This window comes from Colletotrichum siamense, assembly GCF_013390195.1.
Source record: "Colletotrichum siamense strain Cg363 chromosome Unknown KSG_Cg363_contig07, whole genome shotgun sequence".
NCBI lineage: Eukaryota > Fungi > Ascomycota > Sordariomycetes > Glomerellales > Glomerellaceae > Colletotrichum > Colletotrichum siamense.
Window position 1 is genome coordinate 4,097,769 of NW_023501020.1, and position 20,181 is coordinate 4,117,949.

The window sequence follows — 20,181 nt, forward strand, 5'->3', positions numbered from 1 at the left end:
TACCAACAAGCGAAACCCCCCTGCAGCCTCTTCATGAGTTGGACGCACGCCTGTCCTGTGTGGCCAATCCGCATTTGCTCTATCAGGGAAAGTTGGGAAGTAACCGCCGCGCTGCCGCCTTCTTCCACTTTGATGTGCCTTCTGCAGAGTTGTAGCAGTCCGAGGCCTGGCGCAAGATGAACCAGGTTGCCGTTCCAGTGGATACGTTGAACATTGGGGAGCCTCAATGGAGCCACCACCGCGAGATGTGGCGTTTGACATGACGGTATGCATGCCACCGTGCCATTCAATGTCTACGGGGACCGGTGAACCACGGGCCGGGGTGGCATAATATGGGAGCTCGTCCTGTGTATCCCGCCGGCAGGCACTTGGAGCGGAACGTGGCATACGTATGGCTGGTCTATCCAGCTTGTTCACGGGGTACTCCGTATGAGACATTGTGAAAGCCAGGAGTCACTGCAACTGCAAAGCCAAGACTTGCTGGAAAGCTGGGACTCGCGAATTGCTGCTTGTTTATGGCACGTCAAAACACGTCTGCAGCACGGAAATAAGAGATCGCCTGCTTGATGTGACCTGAGGGACTGTGGTATTGTGGTACTATTACCACGCTTTAGAATCGACTGGCTCTCCGCCCAAGCCCAAGCCCAGCCCAACATCAGACTCCGTAGTTCGATGCTCCACTTCAAGTACGGTCGAGTCTCGAGTTCCTGCTGCTCGGGCGAGGTTCGCAATCTATTCGCCATCCGAGAATATCGCTGATCCCTGACTTCCCTCTCATCCAGGAGGCTCCGCCGCTTTTTGACTTCTTACACTTGTCGTACCAACCAAGATCGACGAGGACTGCGAGACTCGGCCGAGTGACAGCACCACTTTCCTAGATGTCTACCCATGTCTGTAGTTACGTTCGTCTGGTTAGTGCGAACACACGGCCGGGCCTTCTCCCCGATACCCGGAAGAGCGCAGGAGGAAGGCTAATGAGAGACGAAAGGACCTCGCAGTGCGTGTCCACAGCTATCGTCATGTCCCAATGTCGGAAGACAGGTTGGGAAAACAACGTGGTCTACCCCTCACCAGAGAATTACGCCCCTGGGTGTGTCGTGAGGGTTGTTTTTAGCACTGGTACCCAACGCCCGTTGACATGACGAGGATTGTGGTGAATGGGGGCTGTGACGTTGTGTATGTCCCTGCAGCATGAAGCTATTCCCGGCTCCAGCTCCTCTTAGTACCGTTGAACGTCAACGTGAAGCGGTCAGCTGGTCGGGGGGTTTCACCGGATTGAGCGTATGCGAATCCCCTGACAACCTCTCGAGCGGTTTGACGTTCAGTTTGCGGCTTGATCATGGTTGACAGAGACTAGTTTAGCAGCAGCAGTCAGGCTGGCTAAACGAAGTGAGTGGTGGCTACTCCTTTCCCCCATGCAACTCGTGATTGGTGAACCGGAGTTGACGCCGTTGGAGTTGGTTTCATTGGTTGCTTTCAGCATCTGGGTTTCCGTTACAGCTGCGCACGGGAACCGTGTATAACCCCAGGTGAATATGTGGTCAGAGATTCGTGGTAGGGGGGGTTGAAGCAAACTGCATGCGCCTGGGCGCTTAGAAGAGGCAAGTCTTTCGACGTGAGCACCGATTATCGCCAACGTCAGTCCAGTCCATGTGGACAAACCCCCGGCGTCCAGTAGTCCCCTCCAAGAAGCGGTCGAGATTTAGCATGCACGTTACTTCCATCATGGAACATTCCAAATGAATTTCATTCCCAGGCGAGCCCCTTGGACAGCGTATCTTCATCTGGCTTCGACGCAAGAAAGCGGTTCTGGAACAATGTTTGTCGTCTTGACGAGCAACGCCTGCAGAACCCAAGACGGCTGAGATCGGCTGAGAGAGAGTTCTTGGCTCCTTTCATTCGCTCTCGATCTTCGCTCCTGGAAGACGTTGTTGTCATCGCTTGTTGTGCTCAGGGGAGATCGAGCAGGAAGTTGGAACCCAAAGCCAAGGACTCTCTCTCCGTGTCCGCCTCCGTGTCCGTGTCCTCAGTTCGCTATTCGCCAGGCCTCAATACGACATGTGCAGTAGGGAATCTCCTGTCTCCAACGTCAGGTTTGCTACACCAAGGCTGCATGCGAGCAACAGCCGTTGTTGGAACTATGTAAATCCACCAGACGTTTCCTGCTCGCCGGGCGGTCTGCTGATAGCATCAGCATCATACCATCCCTTTTGCCTTCCGACGTTATTCCATGCTATCAGTTTAGACATGACCATGACGGAGTCGTGATGGAGAATTCCAAATCTCGGCGGCACAATTCAACAGCTCATCGGTCCTTCTTTGCGGCTGTCTTCAAAGCAGTGGCACAGCATCTTCACTTTGCCTAAATGAGTAGACATCGCCGACCTAAACCAGTCTGTTGGGTCGCCTCCTGGAATCTTCGAAGGATGACGAGCGCTGAGGTGCCTGCTGCGATGCTGTACTGCCACTCACCGTCTCCCCGAGGGCTCCCATCATATGTGACCGCCATTCAGCTGGCCAGTTTCAGGCCTCAATGCTGACTTCAAACTCCATTCAGGTCTGGCATGATATCTGACGAGTCTTCTGCCGCCCAGAGCACTTCTCCTCAAGCTTCCTCGCCGCATCTGACGAGTCATCCCGCAGTGGCACTGCGGCGGCGTTGGTGTCACCGCCAATCTTCCCCCCCTTTTGGCCCCCTCGCCCCCTTTTCCCGCGCCGCAATGAGCGGCTCGCCTGAAATCATCGACAGCGTGAATGCGTGTCCAGCGTTGATTCTGTGTGACTCGAGTCCTCGGATAGATCAATTTCTGTCCTACCCAGGATCGCATGTATCTATCTGTGTGCGCCCAGAAGAAGCTCCGTCGAAGTCGGCGACCAAGTACGCCACAAGCTGGTGACACCAATCAGACGAGGACGATCGGAGAATTACTAGTCACCATCTTGTGGCTTGATCAGGTAATGCCCGACGCAGTGAAACGATCAACTGAATGAATGATGAGATGGCATGAAATGGAAGGCCATTGTTTGCTGTGCACGTCCTTCTCGACTGACAACTGACACAGTATCCACGTGGCAACGAGCCTGAGGAGACTTCCACTTCAGACGTCTCGCGGACTGATGGGGGCTGAAGTCGCCATGCCCTCCTCGCAAGCCCTACATCTGACAAGGCCACTACGGTCAGTCTGCGCCGGCTGGCTTGGATTGTTCTCTTTCGCCACTGTTCTCTCCTCTCCGGTGCCCCCTTGCCCCCCTCACACTGCTGGCGTACAACTTAGTGCATCTCGGTTCACAAGGGAATTAGAGGCGGAGACCAGATCGAGCCGCGTTGGCCCCGAACACCGAACATGCCTGCAAGCCCGCACACCATGGCGGGGACCCTGGTCAGCCGGTGTGCCAGCTTGCTAGCTTGCCAGTGTGCCAGTGTGTGTCAACGTGCCAGGTATTTACGTCTTTACGTCCCGGGGCCCGGGTTGGACAGGACCGTCCGGCACCCTGGAGCAACGGAACGATTCTCATGGTAGTCTTTTCAAGCAAAGAGACGTGATCACAAGAGACGCAACGAATTGGACCTCGTAACTCGTACAGTGCCCAATTAAAGGATAAGTTACCGCGCTTATCCCGGCAACTGCGCCAACGTCTTTGCGCCACCAACCGCAAGTACTGCGTATTCTCCATATCAACCTGATGCAGGACGCGCCCGTTGGGTGACAGAAGGGGAAGCAAACATGGACTGCAGGGCGGCCGACCGCAGGGGACTGATCATGCTATTAGGATGTAGGCCAGGCCAGGTCGTGGATGTCACGTACCCGCCAAGTGCTGTACCAGCAGGGGTATTTTGGAAAAGAGGAGGGGGTGGGCAGCAAGAGGAGGAGCAGGAGGGTGAACATTACCGTCCTCTGGCTTCCCCAGATTGGATTCCCAGCTGCTCGGGGGCCGGTGCGCAGAGATGAAAAGAGAAAATCTCAAGCTCCAACAACGCAGACGGAACTGATCGCTCCACGGACGGACCGCAGCGAGCCATCGGGGCCGGTCTCCTCCTCCGACGCCCGTGGGCTTGGTAGTTGGTACCCATTCAGAACCGAGCTAGAGACCGGGAATAACAGGCGGGGGTTCCGGCGCTCTCCATTTCGTGTCCATGATCGAGGGCGTCTCCAGTCCCGGATGCAAGCCTACGTCTTCCGAGCGTCGAGCGGCCCACAAGATTGAGGGCAGCGCTCAGATCAATCCCTGATATTGTCATTGTTGGCACTAAGGACCGTTGATGAATTTGCTTACACCCCTGCCCGGTGATGTTTCTCAGACCTCACAACCCCGGTCCGGTGGTCATCGAAACTCCAACAAGATTGACAAGGGTAGGGGAGAGCCAATCATGGACCCGGCCAGCCTCGACAGGACCGCACCAACAGAGGTTGAGCACCTTGAACGAGCCTTGAAATGTGTGAGATGGTGGTATTGGACCCGACGGGACGGGTCGACATGCACACTAAATTACTATCACACATTTTGTCACATTGGACATACTACGTAATTTCCCTTTTCCCGTTCACCAGTACGGCGTATGCGACCTGCAGTTTGCTTTCTGACTAGCAGGCTGGGCGCACTCCGGCGATTCGAGCGCCTGAGCAATTTTTTGATAGCCCTTGTGGATCTGCTCACTCTTCTTCGTGTGTGCCTCCTTCGTGGATTCATTGCGACCTCGCAGTCTACGAATGGGAGAGACAAGCTGTGACCGGGGATCAGGAGGGTGACTTCAGACGCAAGGTTGATGGATCCTTGCCAACGGTGCTGCAGATGACATACAAAGACCAATGCACATCTGGCCATCTTGCGTAGTTTAAAGGCTAGCAGCATACATAATCCATTTGTCCATCGCGTGGAGAACGATACTAGGATACACTGTTCTGCCCAGAAGACAGAGGCAAGGGTTGTTGGCTCCCGTACGCACAGGCTGTGTCGTGTTCATGGTCGTCCACATTATCCAATCATGCAAGTTTTCTCATTTCTCTCTGTCCATGAGACCAGAGACACTTTCGAGGTTGTGCCCGAACGACTTTCTTGAAAAAGTGACAGCTCCGTCCTCAAATATCAGACCGATGGAGGAGGACGGATAGATGAGGTCCATCGGTCCGAGAAGTCGGAATATGAGGCGGCGACGGTGTTACGTTGTGCAACTTCTGGGACACGACTTGCAGACCAACTTCATTGTGAACCTGGAACCCGGGATGTTTTACCGGATATCTGGACTTTGCAGGAAGACCAGAGTCTGTGTCGACCTGGAGGGTATCCATCGCCCCTCCTGTCTCCCCTTCCACCCTCCCCTCCAGGACTGGCGGCTCCTACCACCGGGGTCTAGATATTGATCGATCGTTTCTTTTCCCTGTACCATGTTCGCCAAGATGCCCCCACTTGCAGCCTTTTTTTGGACAGTCGCCGACGACAGGGACTAGCGGGCAGACGCCCTCGAGTTGTCGAGACTCCAGGAGAGTTCAAGAACCTGGTCACCCGTTGGCCCACATCGACCGGCGTTGCGTGTAGCGAGAGAAAGAGAGACAAATGCTGGTGGACATACACCGCCAACAACAGCGTTGCATCGGACCGCAACTGGTAGGGCGTGCTTTGCGCCAGTCTGCAGTCTCTGCTGGCGCCGTTGGTCCTCCCGAAGATCCATGCCGGTGTGGTCCTAGCCGACGGTGATGCATCAGCACCTTACGAAACCCATGAATGCTTGCATGGTGGTATCTCGGACTTGAGCTGTAGGGCTTTGTGGGCTTGCGATACCGTCGCTACAATGGATGGACGGTTCTAAAGTGGAAAGCTCGTCGTGGTCGGATACGGTATCCGTTCGATGTTGGCGTCTTTTCCCTTGACAGTTTTCTTCTACCTTACCCCACCCCTTGTCACGTTATCGTTGTTGATATGCGGGTAGACATCCATCGCTTGTCAGGGTGCATGTCGCCTTCCTTTTACCTTGAGCTTGATTTCTCTTTTCTCCCGGTCTGTGGTAGCGCTCCTGTCTCAAAGCCCGCGCTCTTTTGTCCAACATCCATGGTATCTGGGCTCTGCTAGCATATAAGAGCCAGTGCGGAGAACTCACCTCGTCCCTACCCTCTTTTCTTCTTCATCAGCCTCCTCATACGATACGAACACACTGTACCTCTCTCCACCTCATCCTTTGCAAGTTTGTCTCTCCGTCTTCGCTCTTGTCGCTGTCGTCTGACTCCATCCAGGGACATCCGCACAGAAGCGTTCAACCTCACTAGACGTCGGAGAGCCTCTCAAGATGGCCATCAGCGTCCAGGAAAGACGCGCTTCCCAGCAAGCAGCTGAGCGAACGACCCAACAACCTTCTCGAGGCTGCCAGCAACCAAAGCGAGCCCCGAACCTATACGACATGGAGACCTTTGGTGGCGAACAGAATCAGTACTCGTCTCCAGCGGAAACCTGGGAACCCAATCCTCAAAGTCCCGCATTGGCCTTTCGCCGATCCGGACATTCTCGTCACCCTTCAGTTGACGCCAGCCGCTTATTCACTCCGATAAAGCGACGTCTTCCACACTCAACCAAAACGGAAAACTCTGAATCATCCACAGCACCGATGACCAAGAAGGCCCGCACACCAAGCCAAGAACCCGAAGGCTCAGAATACAGAACACGACTTCTCTCTGTCGATACTCTTCTTCAACAGCCTACCGCGCTATCTCCTCCTCACCACCGATACGTCCAGCAGCCCACGCCTCAGCCTGTCCAACATCAAGTGCACTGTTTTGTTCCTTCACCATCCAACTCACCGATTCCGTCTTCACTCGTCGCGCCTCGAGCTTTTCCACCGCCTTACCAACAATCGTCCATGTACCCCCCCATGCAGAGCCATAGATGTTCTGTGTCTCCTCAGTCCAGGCTCATTAGCTGTGATGAGGGTTCGTCGCCTATCATGCCCCTCGGTTCGGTCAATACAAACGGCAATCCCCAGTCCGGACAACACGCCAACACCGGTTCCAATTCGCTATACGGGCAAAAATCCAACAGACGGGCCAACAGGGGCTCAGTAGCAAGCTACGCAAGCAACCGCGGCGCAGTATCGTTGGATCGCCAACCGGAGGAGAGGCTGAGCCAAGAGGCTTCGATCGACGTCCTCTCACTAAGGCTGCAGAGTATGACTCCTGAATCGAGAGAGGAAGAGTTTGGTCAATTGGACGCGGTGACACTGAAGAAACTCTTTGACTCAAGCGATTGGTACAAAGACAAGATCCAAAAATCCGCAAACGCAAAAGGGACACTGTTGGCGGCCATCGGAGAGCGCGACCGAAGTGAGCCTAGCGGAAGTGGTCGCGCCTGTTACTACTGCTACGAGAAGTACGGAGATGACAGATTCGGCAAGGACCAGCCCGCCTACGCCATCCTGAAAGCCAACGGAAATTACAGACCGTTCAACAAGAAGCGCAAATACCCCGAATCAGTAAACATTGAACCCTTGCGGCAGTTCTGTGTGGATTGCGGCGTCCGTCTCCACTTTTACCGGCGCTACCGGCGCTTCGATTCAGAGACCGGCGCGGTTTGGTGGGCCTGCCGCTGCCGAGTGCTACGCCCCGTTGTGGACGATGAGAATGAACCTTGCCCGGATTGCAACTGTATTTGCCCTCTCAGGAACCCTGACGAAGAGGATGATACCTTTGAGTCGGACGAGTCGGATAGGTCGGACCCTTGATTGATGGATGGCAAGCTTGTCCAGAGTCGCAGTCGGCTTGCGACGGCGATGCGTGAGAGGGTGGAGACGGCCTAGGAGCACTACGCTCCTGTCTACTGTATCATCAGCTTTTCTTTGTGTCTTGGATTCGGTTGGTTTTGGCGAAGTTTGTTCTGGCGCGGTCGTCGAAATCTGGAGAGTGTATCTGATATCCACGGAGGACAACAGCACTCCGGCAGATTTACACGGAAAACTTGGATTGGTGGGAGGCAAGCTGTCAGAGGACGGTGAGTTATTTTGAAATTGGACCGGAACGCTTGTTTGCTTTGTGTATGTGAATAGATTTAATGCATGGTTTTGGATTGCCCAAGTGTCTTTTCTATGACTGTGTCCAAAAGATTATTCTATAAACGCCGAACCCATTCAAATGTCTATGTTTTAATATCGCTTCGGCCTGGTCAACAGGTATCGAGGCCGGCTCAGTTGTAGCCTGACCTCCCCTTGGTCGACACGCCGTGGTCCCGAGTGCGGTTGTAGCCGCTGCGGCCTTGGGGAACCTCTCGTCGTCGTTCGCTTTCTGCCATCTTGACGTACTGAGAGCCTTCGCGAGGTCTTCCGCTGGCGTCTCTTTGCCTAGGGCTTGACCTTGAAGTCTGGCGACTTGAGCCGCGGGAACTCTGGTAGTCCATGGCTAGCTGGTAACGATGCGGGTGACTGGAAAGAGGTGTTAGCAGGGTCTTCTCATAATCGGTCTCCAGGAGTAATCACTTTGTGAAATTTAGAGCAATGTGCTAGACTGACTGGTGAACACTAGTTGACTTGGTTTGAAAGCTGGGTTCAATAGGTTTATTGATGAAAACACGTGCAACTTGACAAGAGCGATAACGAGGTAAATGTCATTCTCGACAGTACTTTATATAGAAAGAAAAGACCTGTATGAATGATGGAAGCCTTTGGTCGTCGCAACTATTGGTGGCGATGCGGCAGGGACTTCCATGGCTTGTATATTCCTCCGAGAACTGCGCCTTGAGCAAAGTTCACAAGGCGAGAGTATACCTGCGACTCTTGGAGCAGCGCGCCCTTGCAGAGAACAGCGCAAGGCCGAAGGAAGGAAGTTGATAGGTGCAGATAACTCCATGCTGCATGGAAACAGCCCACTTGGCATGTGCCTTTGGCTTGATGATTACTCGGCCGAGGGGCGCAAGCTCCGTCTGGCCTGGGATTCCGTAGCACGGGTCCAGGCGAGACTGGTCTTCGACGCATCGCAGCGTTCGATGTTCGGACATGGAATGCCAGTAAGAAGATGACCAGAAATTGCCCGACCTAGGAAGCCTGTGATTCTTCCAGAAACCGGACGGAAGGGGACGCGGTCTCGTGCAGCGAAAAGGGCTAAACCGGCCGGTGGGCAGAAAGCCAAGGTTGCTGCAAGGAGCTTGCCATGACACCCGGAACCCTTCCTAGAGGCGCGAAGGTGACGGAGAGTTTGGACGTTTCCCACTCAGAAGGGCGAGGTTTGAGATCTTCGACATGCGAACCATGTACACGGACGGGCCACGGCAGACTGTGCCGAAAAAGCTTGTGGCTCACCCTGTCCTGGGCGCGGACAACGTCCGTCGATGGAAATCCTACCGGTCTTCTCCCGTCCGTGAGCAAAGTATCAGTGCCGGCAACTTTCCCAGGAAGTCAGAATATCGAAGCAAAGGCCGCGAAGAAGCGTCTCAGGTCCGGGAAAAAGCTATGGTATGGAAGATGCGCGCCGCGAGGAGAGTCTGAAAAGTGGGCAGTGGTCAATTCGCAGACGAGGCGTCGAAGGATTCTTACTGGTCGCGTGGCAGTGACAGAGCTTCTTTTCCTGGCGTGGCTAATTCCCCTGGCTTGGCTTGCACCCGGCGAATCCTGTCATGGATGATCCCAGAGAGAGACCTCTCTCAAGAACAGCCCTACCGGGAAGGCTTAAGCTGACAGCTCGAGTTCAATCAATCAAGAACTCCATCTCTGCGAGCTTTTCCCACGACAAGCTTTACCAACTCTCCAATGCGCGTCATTCGTGTACCGAAGCGCAGACCGCATCGAAGTCTGGGGAGGGTGTCCACAGTTTTATATTGGAACTGTTTTTCTCGGGACAGTAACCGGCATGATAGTTTTTATTTCTCGCGATGAGGAACAGTGACTCATCAACCCAAGACCAACCGTTGCTGCCAAACATGAGCGCTGCCGAAAACAACCAAACACATCCGCGGGCGGCTAAGTTCGCTTGATGGTGCTAGTTCTCACGGATGCGGTCTGGCAACCTCTTCTGACGTCAAGCCCCCGTCGGAAACGTTCTTTGCTTCCACAGGCTTAGCGGGAAAACCGGCCATCTCGCTCGGACTCAGATACAAGACTTCACAGGACGGCCCGTCGCTGCGTTTTGTTTGAAACGGAACCGGCACCCGATTCGAAGATGCAGGAAATCTGAAGCGGCATCCGAGCTTTCTCCCCATCGAGTCCCGAGACTAGCGACCTGTTCGGCCCGCTACATGTGATGGCGCATCGATGTGTCTAGATAGGCTAACTCTCTTTCATAAAGTCCAGATCTGCCATCGTCCCGGAAGATGAGCAGGTTCGCATCCACTGTAAGTCAAGTAAGTGGGACAAAAAATTGATATACAGAAGTGGTTTCCCCTCCGTACCTACGTCCTGTGCGTGCAAAGCGTGGTGGGAATAAGACTAAAAGGAAGTCGGATTCCACGGATAAGAAGCAACGGTAAAAGAAAATTGAGTTTTTACATAATCACTCGCTTCTTCTTTTCTTGTGAAGAAAACAAGAAAGGGATACAGGTAAAAGTCAAAATATCCCTGTAATGGATACCTCATTCATCCCTCCTGAGACCCCGACAGTATGCTTAGCGCGCTATTCTCAGAAGAAGACGAAGGGAGGATTTGCCTCTTTTCTGGACAATATCATTGGGCGTGGAAAACGGCGCTGATGCACACATTCCTGGCATCGCGAATGGAACCGAAACACTGTTTCGCGAAATGGTCTGGATCGCGAACACGTCGAGGATGGACGTGGCTGTGGAAAGAAAATCCCTGCGGATGGCCATACCTATATGTTCCTTGAGACATGGGCTTTCCCCCCAAACCGTCAGCCTGGGGCATTGGACGGTAGGGAGATGCCCTCAGTGTCCACCTAGTACAATATAGCACTACCTGTGAGTAAAGTAATGAGGGAATCTCGAGAGAGCTCCAAAAGTTGAAGAGACCGAAAACGTTAAGCATCTACCCTCTCAAGCGAATAAGACGGCTGCCTCCAAGCCTCCACATCACCGTTCATACAACTAAGCAGAGCCCCGCAACGTCGTTGAACGCCGTTTTCATACACTTAGCAGTGCCGACCAATCTCAGAAGTGACCGAAAATGGGGTTGTTTAGTTGCCGCCAATTACAGTCGGTAGCGAATGCCCTTGAATTCCGTAGGACGAAGCTAGCTTTGCTTCAGGTATTTTGGAACGGATGCCGGGCGCAGATGAGACCGGAAGCATACGCGAATGGAGAATCGTCACGCAGTAGAACACGATCAGCAGCTGTACGTGAAATATTAAACGAGCAGGACGCTCGCCGTTCGTTGCTCACCTTCTGTCCCCACTGTCCAAGACTTTATTCTTCACACAACTCGATAGTCCAGCAGAGAGCATCGGCTTAGCATCACCATCACGATGCAGACTCCGATTTCCAACGTGTCCGCCAACAGGAGGTACCTGTCCATCTTTTTCGCTGGTGCTACCATCCTCCTCCTCCTTGCCACAGTTCACGTCTCCCGTGAGGGTGTCCCGGAGTCTATCAAGCAAACGACAGGATGGAATAAGTGCGTCCACTCGCCCCAAAGCCTCTCATCATATACAAATGAAAGTCCTATGAGGCTGACATCTCAATCGCAGTGCCGGCAGCAATGGCCACACTTACAAGCCAGGACATGTGACTACCTACGGCGGCAAGCACGATAACCGGCCGACATTCGCCGACCTGGCCAAGGACTCCGGTACGGACAAGGTAACGGACCACAACTACGCCGTCCTATACGACAAGTACCTCCCGGCCTTCCGTGACAGCCACGTCAAGATGCTCGAGATCGGTCTCGGCTGCGGCATGGTAAGTCTGGGCCCCTGTATCTCCTCCCCGTCCGCTATCTCACGCCGTCGCAGGCCTACGGTCCCGGCGCCTCGTTCTCGACTTGGATCCAGTACTTCCCCCAGTTGGAAATCAACATCATTGAGTACAACGAGGCTTGTGGCAAGGCATGGGCTGCCGAGCACCCTCAGGCGTCCGTCCACTTCGGCGATCAGGCCAACCCGTCGTTCCTCCACGCAGCGGGTGCCGCTGCCACCGCCGATGGTCTCCTAGACATCCTCATCGACGACGGCGGCCACAGCATGAGGCAGCAGGAAGTCAGTCTCCACGAGCTGTGGCAGTACGTCCGCCCCGGCGGTATCTACATCATCGAGGACCTGCACACCAGCTACTTGAGCTCGTGGCAGGGCGACCCATCCAGGACCGACGCTACGAAGCGCACCTTCATGCGTTTCCTGTACGAGATCTTGGACGATATAATGAGCCTGCCGGCATACGAGGCTCATGTTGAACCGGTCGGTGCCACCAAATACCCCTTCACGCATGAGATTGCGAGCATCGACTGTATGGAGGCGATGTGCGTGTTGGTCAAGAAGGAGATTGGAGCGCGATGAGTAGTTTTGTTCGAAGGAATACCACGAGGAGTAGCGGGTGGGATGGGACAGGAGTCCGGTTGTTTTCTCCCTTGTCTGTCAGGATACTGGCCTACATGGATGAATGTACTTGTCGAGTCACAGCCAACAATGCTTAAATATTATTTATAATTGCATCATCCACAGTGGCGTCCAGCCAGCGCGAGAAGACCATTGAGCATGTGGTGGCTGCTATCGCCAGCGATTGACTGGTGTGCGGGGGCTTCGTCTTCAGCTGAGCGAGTACAACAAAGCATGGCGTCGGGGATAGTTTAGCCTAGGGAGGTGGCGCTTGCACTGGCAGTCAAGCAAAGAAGCTCGTGGGGTTTCGGAGATGTGCAGGAATGCAAAGCCCGCGTTGGATTCCCCTTCAATCATCAGGTAAATGTTTGAAGTGAGGACGAACCCTGGTGCACCCTTGTGTTGGCTTGGGCATGCCCGGTCTCATCATCCCTGGCCTCCGCCTCCCGCCGAGAAGCCTCTTTCTTCAGCTTCTCCGGTCCAATATGTCCCTTGAATGTGTAGGTGGGAAGGAGGAAGGAAGTCGTCCCTCTTTCCTGCGATTAAATATACTTCCCTTTTTGAGCAGGTACTAATTCGAGCCTTCCGTGTCCACGGTGGGAAGCCACGCTTACAAACATTTTAAGGGCTGCAGTGCACATTCGGCGACGCCCCTCCCTCATTCTACTTAATCTACCTGAGCTACCAGCTCTTCCATCATCTTCTCTTCATCCTCCGCTTTCTACGAAAGCAGCCCGCCTTTCTCTTGGATCCACAATCGGAGCATAATCACATCTTGACTCTCGGTTCAGCAACTGAACCTCCACCATGAGTTTGCCCGCCAACAACCGCCGCATCGTCCAGATGCTCTGGCTGGCTGCTGGATTGCTCTTGGTGCTCGCCTTCTTGTCTGCCACGGGCGGCTCCGCACCGCAGGCCAAGGAGTGGGCGGCAAACAAGGTCGGCTCCATCACCCAGCTCAGATCCGGCCGTCCCTCCCTGCGTGAGGCCATGGAGAAATCCGAGGCCCTATGGAAGAAGACGGTCCGACAGCGTCACGAGATGATCGCTGCCGACTACGGTGATGCTTCCAAGATGCCCATGTATGAATCCCCTCCCCGTTATCCCACGTCGGCAGATCAGGAAACCCACGGCTGACCATATGTCTTTACATGCATCAGGTTCCCTGCCATTAACGCGGAAATTTACAAGAAGAGCCCGTACTCGATCTGGGATTTCACTCCGGCTTCATGGAGCTGCCCTCATGAGATGGAGCGTGTTGGCCGCATGGGAGACGGCGGCAAGTGGGTATGCGGAATGTCGCATTACGTCAACTTCCCCAAGAACAAGCAGTGTGTCGTTTACTCGTTTGGTGTTCGTGACGAGTCTAGCTTCGGTAAGTTTCCCGCCATAGCACTAAGTATTGGCGATGGTGTTTCCTGACAAAGCTCGCCATTCAGAGAACGAAATGCTGAGCCGCACGCCTTGCTACGTCTGGGCATACGACTTCTCCGTTGTCGACTTTGGGGAACAGCTCGAGGCTTCCAACCGTGCTCGTGCCCAGTTCCTTCAGGCCGGTATTGCCGGAAAGACGGACCTGAACGCGAGCCCTCCTTTCTACAGCATTAGCGACTTGATGGAAATGAACGGTCATCAGTACATGTACGCATTGCTGCCCACTCCTGACCTCCATGCTGAGCTTAGACACTGACATGGCGACATCACAGTGACATTCTCAAGATGGACATTGAGGAGGCCGAGTTCGAGGCCATAGACGGTCTCATGGCCGACTTTGCCAGCGGAGAGTTTCCCATCGGCCAGCTCATGGTCGAGATCCACTTCTTCACAGTGAGGAACTCCAAGACGTACCTCGACTGGTGGGAGCGTATGGAAGCGCGTGGCCTGCGTCCTACTTGGACCGAGCCGAACCTGCTCGCCGTCACTCTGGGTTTCGAGCACCCCCAGCTGGCCGAGTACACGTTGGTCAACGTCAAGGACCGCAACAATGTCCTTTTCCACGGCAGGTAAAAGCCACTGAGCGTACGGTGTTTGGCATGGTGATATTGCATTGTTTAAGGGCGTTGTCGGTACATGCGAATGGCAAATAACATGTGTGGACATGGATGCCCTATTAATTCAGTCAATGTGTGAATTAAGGACTTGTTTCTCCCAACGTTCGTTTATGACTGACAGTCACGGACCATGACGATAGTCTGCCGCACAGCCCAAGACGTCGCGGCCCGTAGTCGGCGGTGGTCGGCGATATCACGGCCCATAACCTGGAGTTGTCATTCGATGATCCTTGAAAGAGACGGAGCTGAGATGGAACTAAAGGCAGATGAAAATTCAATCATTCGGTCAAACCTCGGCCACCTTCCATCTTCGAACCATTATTCTGCAAATGGTGTCGAGAAGTCTAAATACTCCAATTCCAGGGATCGTTCGTGGGCAAACGGCGAAAACGAAAAAAAAAGGTTTTCTTTCTGCTACGAAAGCGCTGCATGTCAGCTTGTCAGTCCCGTGCGCTAAACCTCTTCTTCTCCAACCCTCTCCCCCGCCTTCCTGGTTTGTCCCTGAATAGCTCGATCCCTCATTTGCCGTGGTCAAGAGTCTGGCCTATCGCTGCCTTGATTTCCCCTGGCCGTAATGCGGTCAGCCAGTCCGAGGAGGGTCGCGTCCGTCCCCGATGTCTGCGCGCGGCGACAAAGCTTATTTGGACCCTGCTCCGTCCAAGTTTTGACTCCGCAGGTGTAGACCGGATGGCGTCCGAGTGTCATGACGGGCGTAGGCGGAGTTTTTCGATGGTGGCAGAACCGTTCACGTACTCATGGGATGATTTGTGTGCAAAGTGGTGGTAAGTATGTCATTACGGTAAATATTTTTGTGATGATTTTACATGATTAAACGTGCAGGGGCTCTGTTTTCATTGCACCACACACTTGCTGGGCAGTCCACACGGTCCAGACTTGACGTCCTTGTCGTCAAGTTCCTTCGGCGCCCGGCTCTCCGTCGCGGGCGGGTCCTTCTTGACCGGGGCCGGCTTGTCCGCTCCGTTGGTACCGTTGGTCGTGCCGTTCTCCACCTTGGCACCGTCCTTGCTGCCATGCAGTCAACCCACGTGCTTGGCAACGGTCTCGTAGAAGGACTGGCCCTGGATGCGGGCGATCTCGAGCTCCTTCTCGGAGGGCTGGCGAGAGCCGTCGGCGCCGGCGAAGGTGCCGGCACCCCAGGGACCACCGCCGTGAATCTCGCTGAGGTCAGCCATCAGGGGGAAGGCCTTGGCGTAGCCGAAGGGGACGTAGATAATGCCGTGGTGGGCGAGGGTGGACATGGCGGCGATGGCAGTGGACTCCTGGCCGCCGCCGAGGGAGGCGGTAGAAATGAAGAGGCCGGCAAGCTTGCCCCAGTAGCCACCGGAGCTCCATTGCTTGCCGGTCTTGTCCCAGAAGGTCTTCCACTGGGCGGGGAAGGTGCCGTATCTGGTTGGAATGCCGAGGAGGAAGGCGTCGTAGGCCTCGAGGGTGGAGGGGTCCTCGAGGACGGGGATGTCGCTGGGCTTGGGGGGAGCGCCCATCTTGGTGAGGACCTCCTCAGGGAGGGTCTCAGCGATCCTGTTGATTGTACAGTGGTTAGCCGGTTTGCAAGCGACTCGCGGCGGGGAAGGGGTTTGTAGTAAAGCAGGACGTACTGGAAGAGGTCGGCGGTGCCGCCGGCCTTCTCGATACCGGCCTTCTCGGCCTCGGCCAGGGTACGGATGTGGCCGTACATGGAGTACTGTTGTGAGGGCGCACGGGATTAGCATGGCGGTCTTAAGGGCAGGGTTGGAGTTGAGTTGGCGATCGCGGCGGGGTTCAGGGCGCCGAGGTGCGGGCAACGCGTATCGAGGCGTCATGATTGTGCGCGGGAGTCGTCATGTCGTCTGCAGAATGAGGCCTTCTGTTGCAGCCAGAGGCAACGATGGGCATCTACTGCACACAAGGCTTGCGGTAGACATGGAAAGGGAGACAGAGGTTGCCAAGCCACCGTTGAGATTGAGTGAGGTGGCAAGGTGGTGAGTGAGGTAGCGGGTGGGGGGAGGGGCAGAGAACGGGACAGAAGAAATTGCCCGATTAGGAAAGAAGAGCTACTGGCTGGGGGGTGGATACTCACGTAGACGATAGCGATCTTGGGAGCCATTGTGGCAGATGTGTGTCTCTGTAGGACGGATGGATAGAAAAGGAAGGGTATCGATTGCAGTGAAGAGAGGAAATCAGTGCTCAACACAGAGGAACTGGAGAGGGAATGGAGTAAAAGGTGTCGTCTGTTGGGAAGGAGCACATCTTCTTATATCAATCTACCTCACCCAGAGTACCCGGGCAAGACAAGGTACGGATACGTTACCACGCAAGGCCGGCAGCTTGGCCAGGCGCGGAAACGGCCAGAGAGGGGCTGGAGGGGTTTGGATAAGGTACCTTACGGCGGTGTTGCATCATCAAAGGCACGCTAGACTCGGGCAGGCCAACCAGACGGGCGTCAAGGTAGGTAAGGTAGGTACTTTCCATAGGTTGGGATCTGAGGTGGACGATGAGGTGCGGTTTCATCCAGCTTCAACGGCCAAGAGCTCCATGCTGCTCAGCTAAGGTGCTGTAAGCAGGCGCGCGACAATTGACAAACCGCACCTCAAGGTGCGGGTGGAGGGGAGGGAAGGAAAGCAGCTGCCCTGCCCCTGCCCTGCCCGGCATGGGGAGCTACACCCCTCCAAGCTGGTCCATGCTCCGCTGCGGGGCTGGCTTGTTATTGTGACATGAGCACCTGAGGTAGGCACCTGAGGTAGGTAGGTACACTCCTTGGGTTCGTGATCTCAGTGTACCTATTCTACTCTGTACCTAGGCAGGCAAGTACTTACCCGCCATACTGTTTCTGTGCAATGAAAGTCTCACTCAATACTCATCACAGGAAACAGACACGATGCGAATCGGAGCCGCGGGCGAGGATGGGTTGCGATAGGCACGTCAGGTCGCGATGCAACATCCAATTCAGCCATGATGCAAGCTACCCGGAGAACACCACCATCTTGCCCATCGAACCCATGTCAGAAACCACCCGTGCCGACCTTGTTCCAGTAGCTGCCCTGCAACAGATCGCAGTGATCCGTGGTCCAGCAGCGGGGGGGCTGGATTTCTGAAAGAGACGAGGGTGCTGAATAAGTGCTTAACAACGCCATCAGCTATCATAAGCCTTACGAATACACAGGCAATCCCTTTCCTCGACCACCCTGTCGGCCGTGGGGTAAGGGCGGCACTTCCATTGTCACTTTAGTCTCACCAACCTGGCAGCCCGGTGGGGGGAGGAGGCTCTTCTTTTGTGCACGACTGTCTCTGGAGGAGCGCAAATACTTTCGGATCGCGGGTGTATCACGGATTGCCCTCTTGCCGTTCCCTCAAATTGTCATGACGAACCGCGAGACGAACCTAACATCAGGAGCGTTCCTCATTTAGAGTTGAGGCCCTCGGAGGTCAAAGCTCAGCCAGACGGCGGGATGGGATCAGGTACCAAAGCCTGTTTTCCCTCCCATTATTGCCAAGTGCCGGAGCCGAAGGCATCTTTTGCGAGTGAGGTCCGGAGTTGGCGGTGACGATCGATGGTAGGACGAAGAGATTAGTCTTGACTGACAAATGGCAGCCCATCTCCTTCTACGGAGCTCAGAACACGGCGAGCCAATGAAAGAACGCCGGGGATTCCAGTGTCTACCTCAGGACGTGGACTGCACGGAGCATCTTTTCTTCATGACTTACACGTGGGACTCCTGTTCCCTCTGGCCGATCCTGGACGGTTGCGCTCATCGAAATTGTCGTCTGATACCCATGGATTGAATAGGTCCATCAGATCACAAAGCAGATGGTCGCAGATTTCGTCAACCGCCGTCAGCATTCAGTGGAGACACCGCCTGGACCCGACGACGGAGCACGCTGCGGCACCCCATACATTGTCGCTGTCGCTGTCATCCCTCGCGCGCGGGTCTGAGTTAAGCGGTTGAAGCTGCACCAGCGCCATGATCCAAGTATGAATCAGCAACACACAGCGCTGGACCCTCACCTGCCGCCGTGATAGGCCGCCCTCGCCGCCGCTGGTACGGATCCGCGCATCGTAACCTGCAGTTAGCTCCGTAGGTACACGCTCACGAATCGCTGGGTAATGGTAATACTTTGGTCTTCATTTTCAACATCTGGCTTACAACACCTAGGCCCTGTCCGCTATCGAGATCTCTCTCGACCTATCTTTCGAGGGCTAGGTCCCGATAGAAAGACTTGGCTTCGCTGACGGGGGTCACGGAGCAGCCAATGCCCATATCGAGCCTTATCCGCACCACGAAAACGAAACGCATCCAACATCCGATGCATCGACGGACCCTCACCGCCAACCTCGCCGTACTATTATTGTGCAGCTCTCAGGCTCAGTGACACAGATCCTCGGTATGGTGCGAAAACGAGTTCCACTCCCATTTGCCAAAATTGGCAAGCGCCCGCCGACCTTGATGGGGTACGCAACGCTGGATTTCTCGGTGAGTCAGGTCGGTGAACGGAGGTGTGCGCTCTCACCTGGGACTCTCTCTGCCCGTATCCGGCAACGGCCTCGTCCATTTCAGACTGTCAACTGCTTCACTACGCCAAACACTCTGCCATGGGCATATGTGATTGATATTCTTACCACGTCGAGTGAGAGGGGTGACAAGTGATTTTTAATTCCCCAAAACGGAAGGGGTCATTAGGTGCATCCTCGGCTACCTTAGTGGACGGTGTCAGCATTGGCATCAAAATAGGAAACTCGTAAGTATCAATCATTCATCTAATCTGATTACAGTGGCTCCATCTTTTGCGTTCTTTCTCGAGTGCAAAATCTTCAAACAAGCATCTCAAGTCTCACAATGGGCCAAGAAGCCTCCAAGCCGAAGCCCGGAACCAAGCTCCAGGTCATCGGAGCCGGCCTCCCCCGAACCGGCACGGCCTCTTTCAGCAAAGCCCTCGAAATCCTCCTAAACGGACCCGTCCACCACGGCGGTACCCAAGTCACCAGAGGCCCGGAATCCGAGATCCGCTCCTGGATCGCCGCCCTCGAGCACACCCCGATCAAATCAGCCGAGGACGACAAGGTCGTCCGGGAGACGCTGAGAAACCACCTGGCCGACGGCTTCGCCGCCGTGCTCGACGTGCCTGGCATGCTCTTCATCGAGGAGCTGCTGGAGATGCACCCTGGCGTCAAGGTCATCTGCACCGTCCGCGAACCGGACGCGTGGGTCCGCAGCATCCAAAAGACGGGCAACGCGTCTCTGCAGGCCTTTCTGTCTTTTGCACTGTTTCTCGTCCCGACCATGCGCTGGTTCCCGCGGTACATTGATGCGATCCCCAAGGGTCGCTGGGGTGAGCTGTTTCCCCACGAAGCTCCTGTGCCGGACCGCGCCGTGTGGGATACCCACCAGGCGTGGCTGAGAAGGGTGGTGCCCGCGGATCAGCTGGTGTTCTACCATGTTAAGGACGGGTGGGAGCCTTTGTGCAAGGCTCTCGGGAAGCCGATCCCGGATGTGCCGTTTCCGAACATCAACGACGGGGACGCGATGGATGCTTTTGCGAAAGAGCAGATCATGCGCGGGCTGGCTCGATGGGCGGTTGTGTTTGGCGGCGTCGCGGCAGTGGCTTGCGGTTGGTGGTGGATGCGGTGACTCTACAAGTGCGTCTTGATAGCCGCGATCAACGTGGAACAGAGCCCTCTTAATATACAC

At 55.0% G+C, this 20,181-nt stretch overlaps 5 protein-coding genes across 5 annotated transcripts; 4 read left to right on the top strand and 1 right to left on the bottom strand.

Annotated features, from left to right (window-relative positions):
• Nucleotides 1-7,153: 7,153 nt before the first annotated feature.
• On the top strand, nucleotides 7,154-7,705 carry CGCS363_v011416 (uncharacterized protein; the record flags this gene model as incomplete). Its single annotated transcript, XM_036643265.1, has 1 exon — nucleotides 7,154-7,705. The coding sequence occupies one exon, from the start codon at nucleotides 7,154-7,156 to the stop codon at nucleotides 7,703-7,705; it is 552 nt and encodes a 183-aa protein (XP_036491623.1).
• Nucleotides 7,706-11,381: 3,676 nt separating this feature from the next.
• elmMI (8-demethyl-8-alpha-L-rhamnosyl tetracenomycin-C 2'-O-methyltransferase) lies at nucleotides 11,382-12,407 on the top strand (the record flags this gene model as incomplete). The annotated part of the gene is made up of 3 exons (XM_036643266.1): nucleotides 11,382-11,530; nucleotides 11,604-11,814; nucleotides 11,868-12,407. The coding sequence occupies 3 exons, from the start codon at nucleotides 11,382-11,384 to the stop codon at nucleotides 12,405-12,407; spliced, it is 900 nt and encodes a 299-aa protein (XP_036491622.1).
• Nucleotides 12,408-13,253: 846 nt separating this feature from the next.
• CGCS363_v011418 (Methyltransferase-like protein 24) lies at nucleotides 13,254-14,453 on the top strand (the record flags this gene model as incomplete). The annotated part of the gene is made up of 4 exons (XM_036643267.1): nucleotides 13,254-13,528; nucleotides 13,607-13,821; nucleotides 13,886-14,087; nucleotides 14,153-14,453. 4 exons carry the CDS (start codon nucleotides 13,254-13,256, stop codon nucleotides 14,451-14,453), a joined length of 993 nt encoding a protein of 330 aa, XP_036491864.1.
• Nucleotides 14,454-15,348: 895 nt separating this feature from the next.
• On the bottom strand, nucleotides 15,349-16,601 carry ALTA7 (Minor allergen Alt a 7; the record flags this gene model as incomplete). Its single annotated transcript, XM_036643268.1, has 4 exons — nucleotides 15,349-15,519; nucleotides 15,544-16,036; nucleotides 16,114-16,199; nucleotides 16,575-16,601. 4 exons carry the CDS (start codon nucleotides 16,599-16,601, stop codon nucleotides 15,349-15,351), a joined length of 777 nt encoding a protein of 258 aa, XP_036491863.1.
• Nucleotides 16,602-19,329: 2,728 nt separating this feature from the next.
• On the top strand, nucleotides 19,330-20,121 carry CGCS363_v011420 (uncharacterized protein; the record flags this gene model as incomplete). Its single annotated transcript, XM_036643269.1, has 1 exon — nucleotides 19,330-20,121. The coding sequence occupies one exon, from the start codon at nucleotides 19,330-19,332 to the stop codon at nucleotides 20,119-20,121; it is 792 nt and encodes a 263-aa protein (XP_036492328.1).
• Nucleotides 20,122-20,181: the final 60 nt, after the last annotated feature.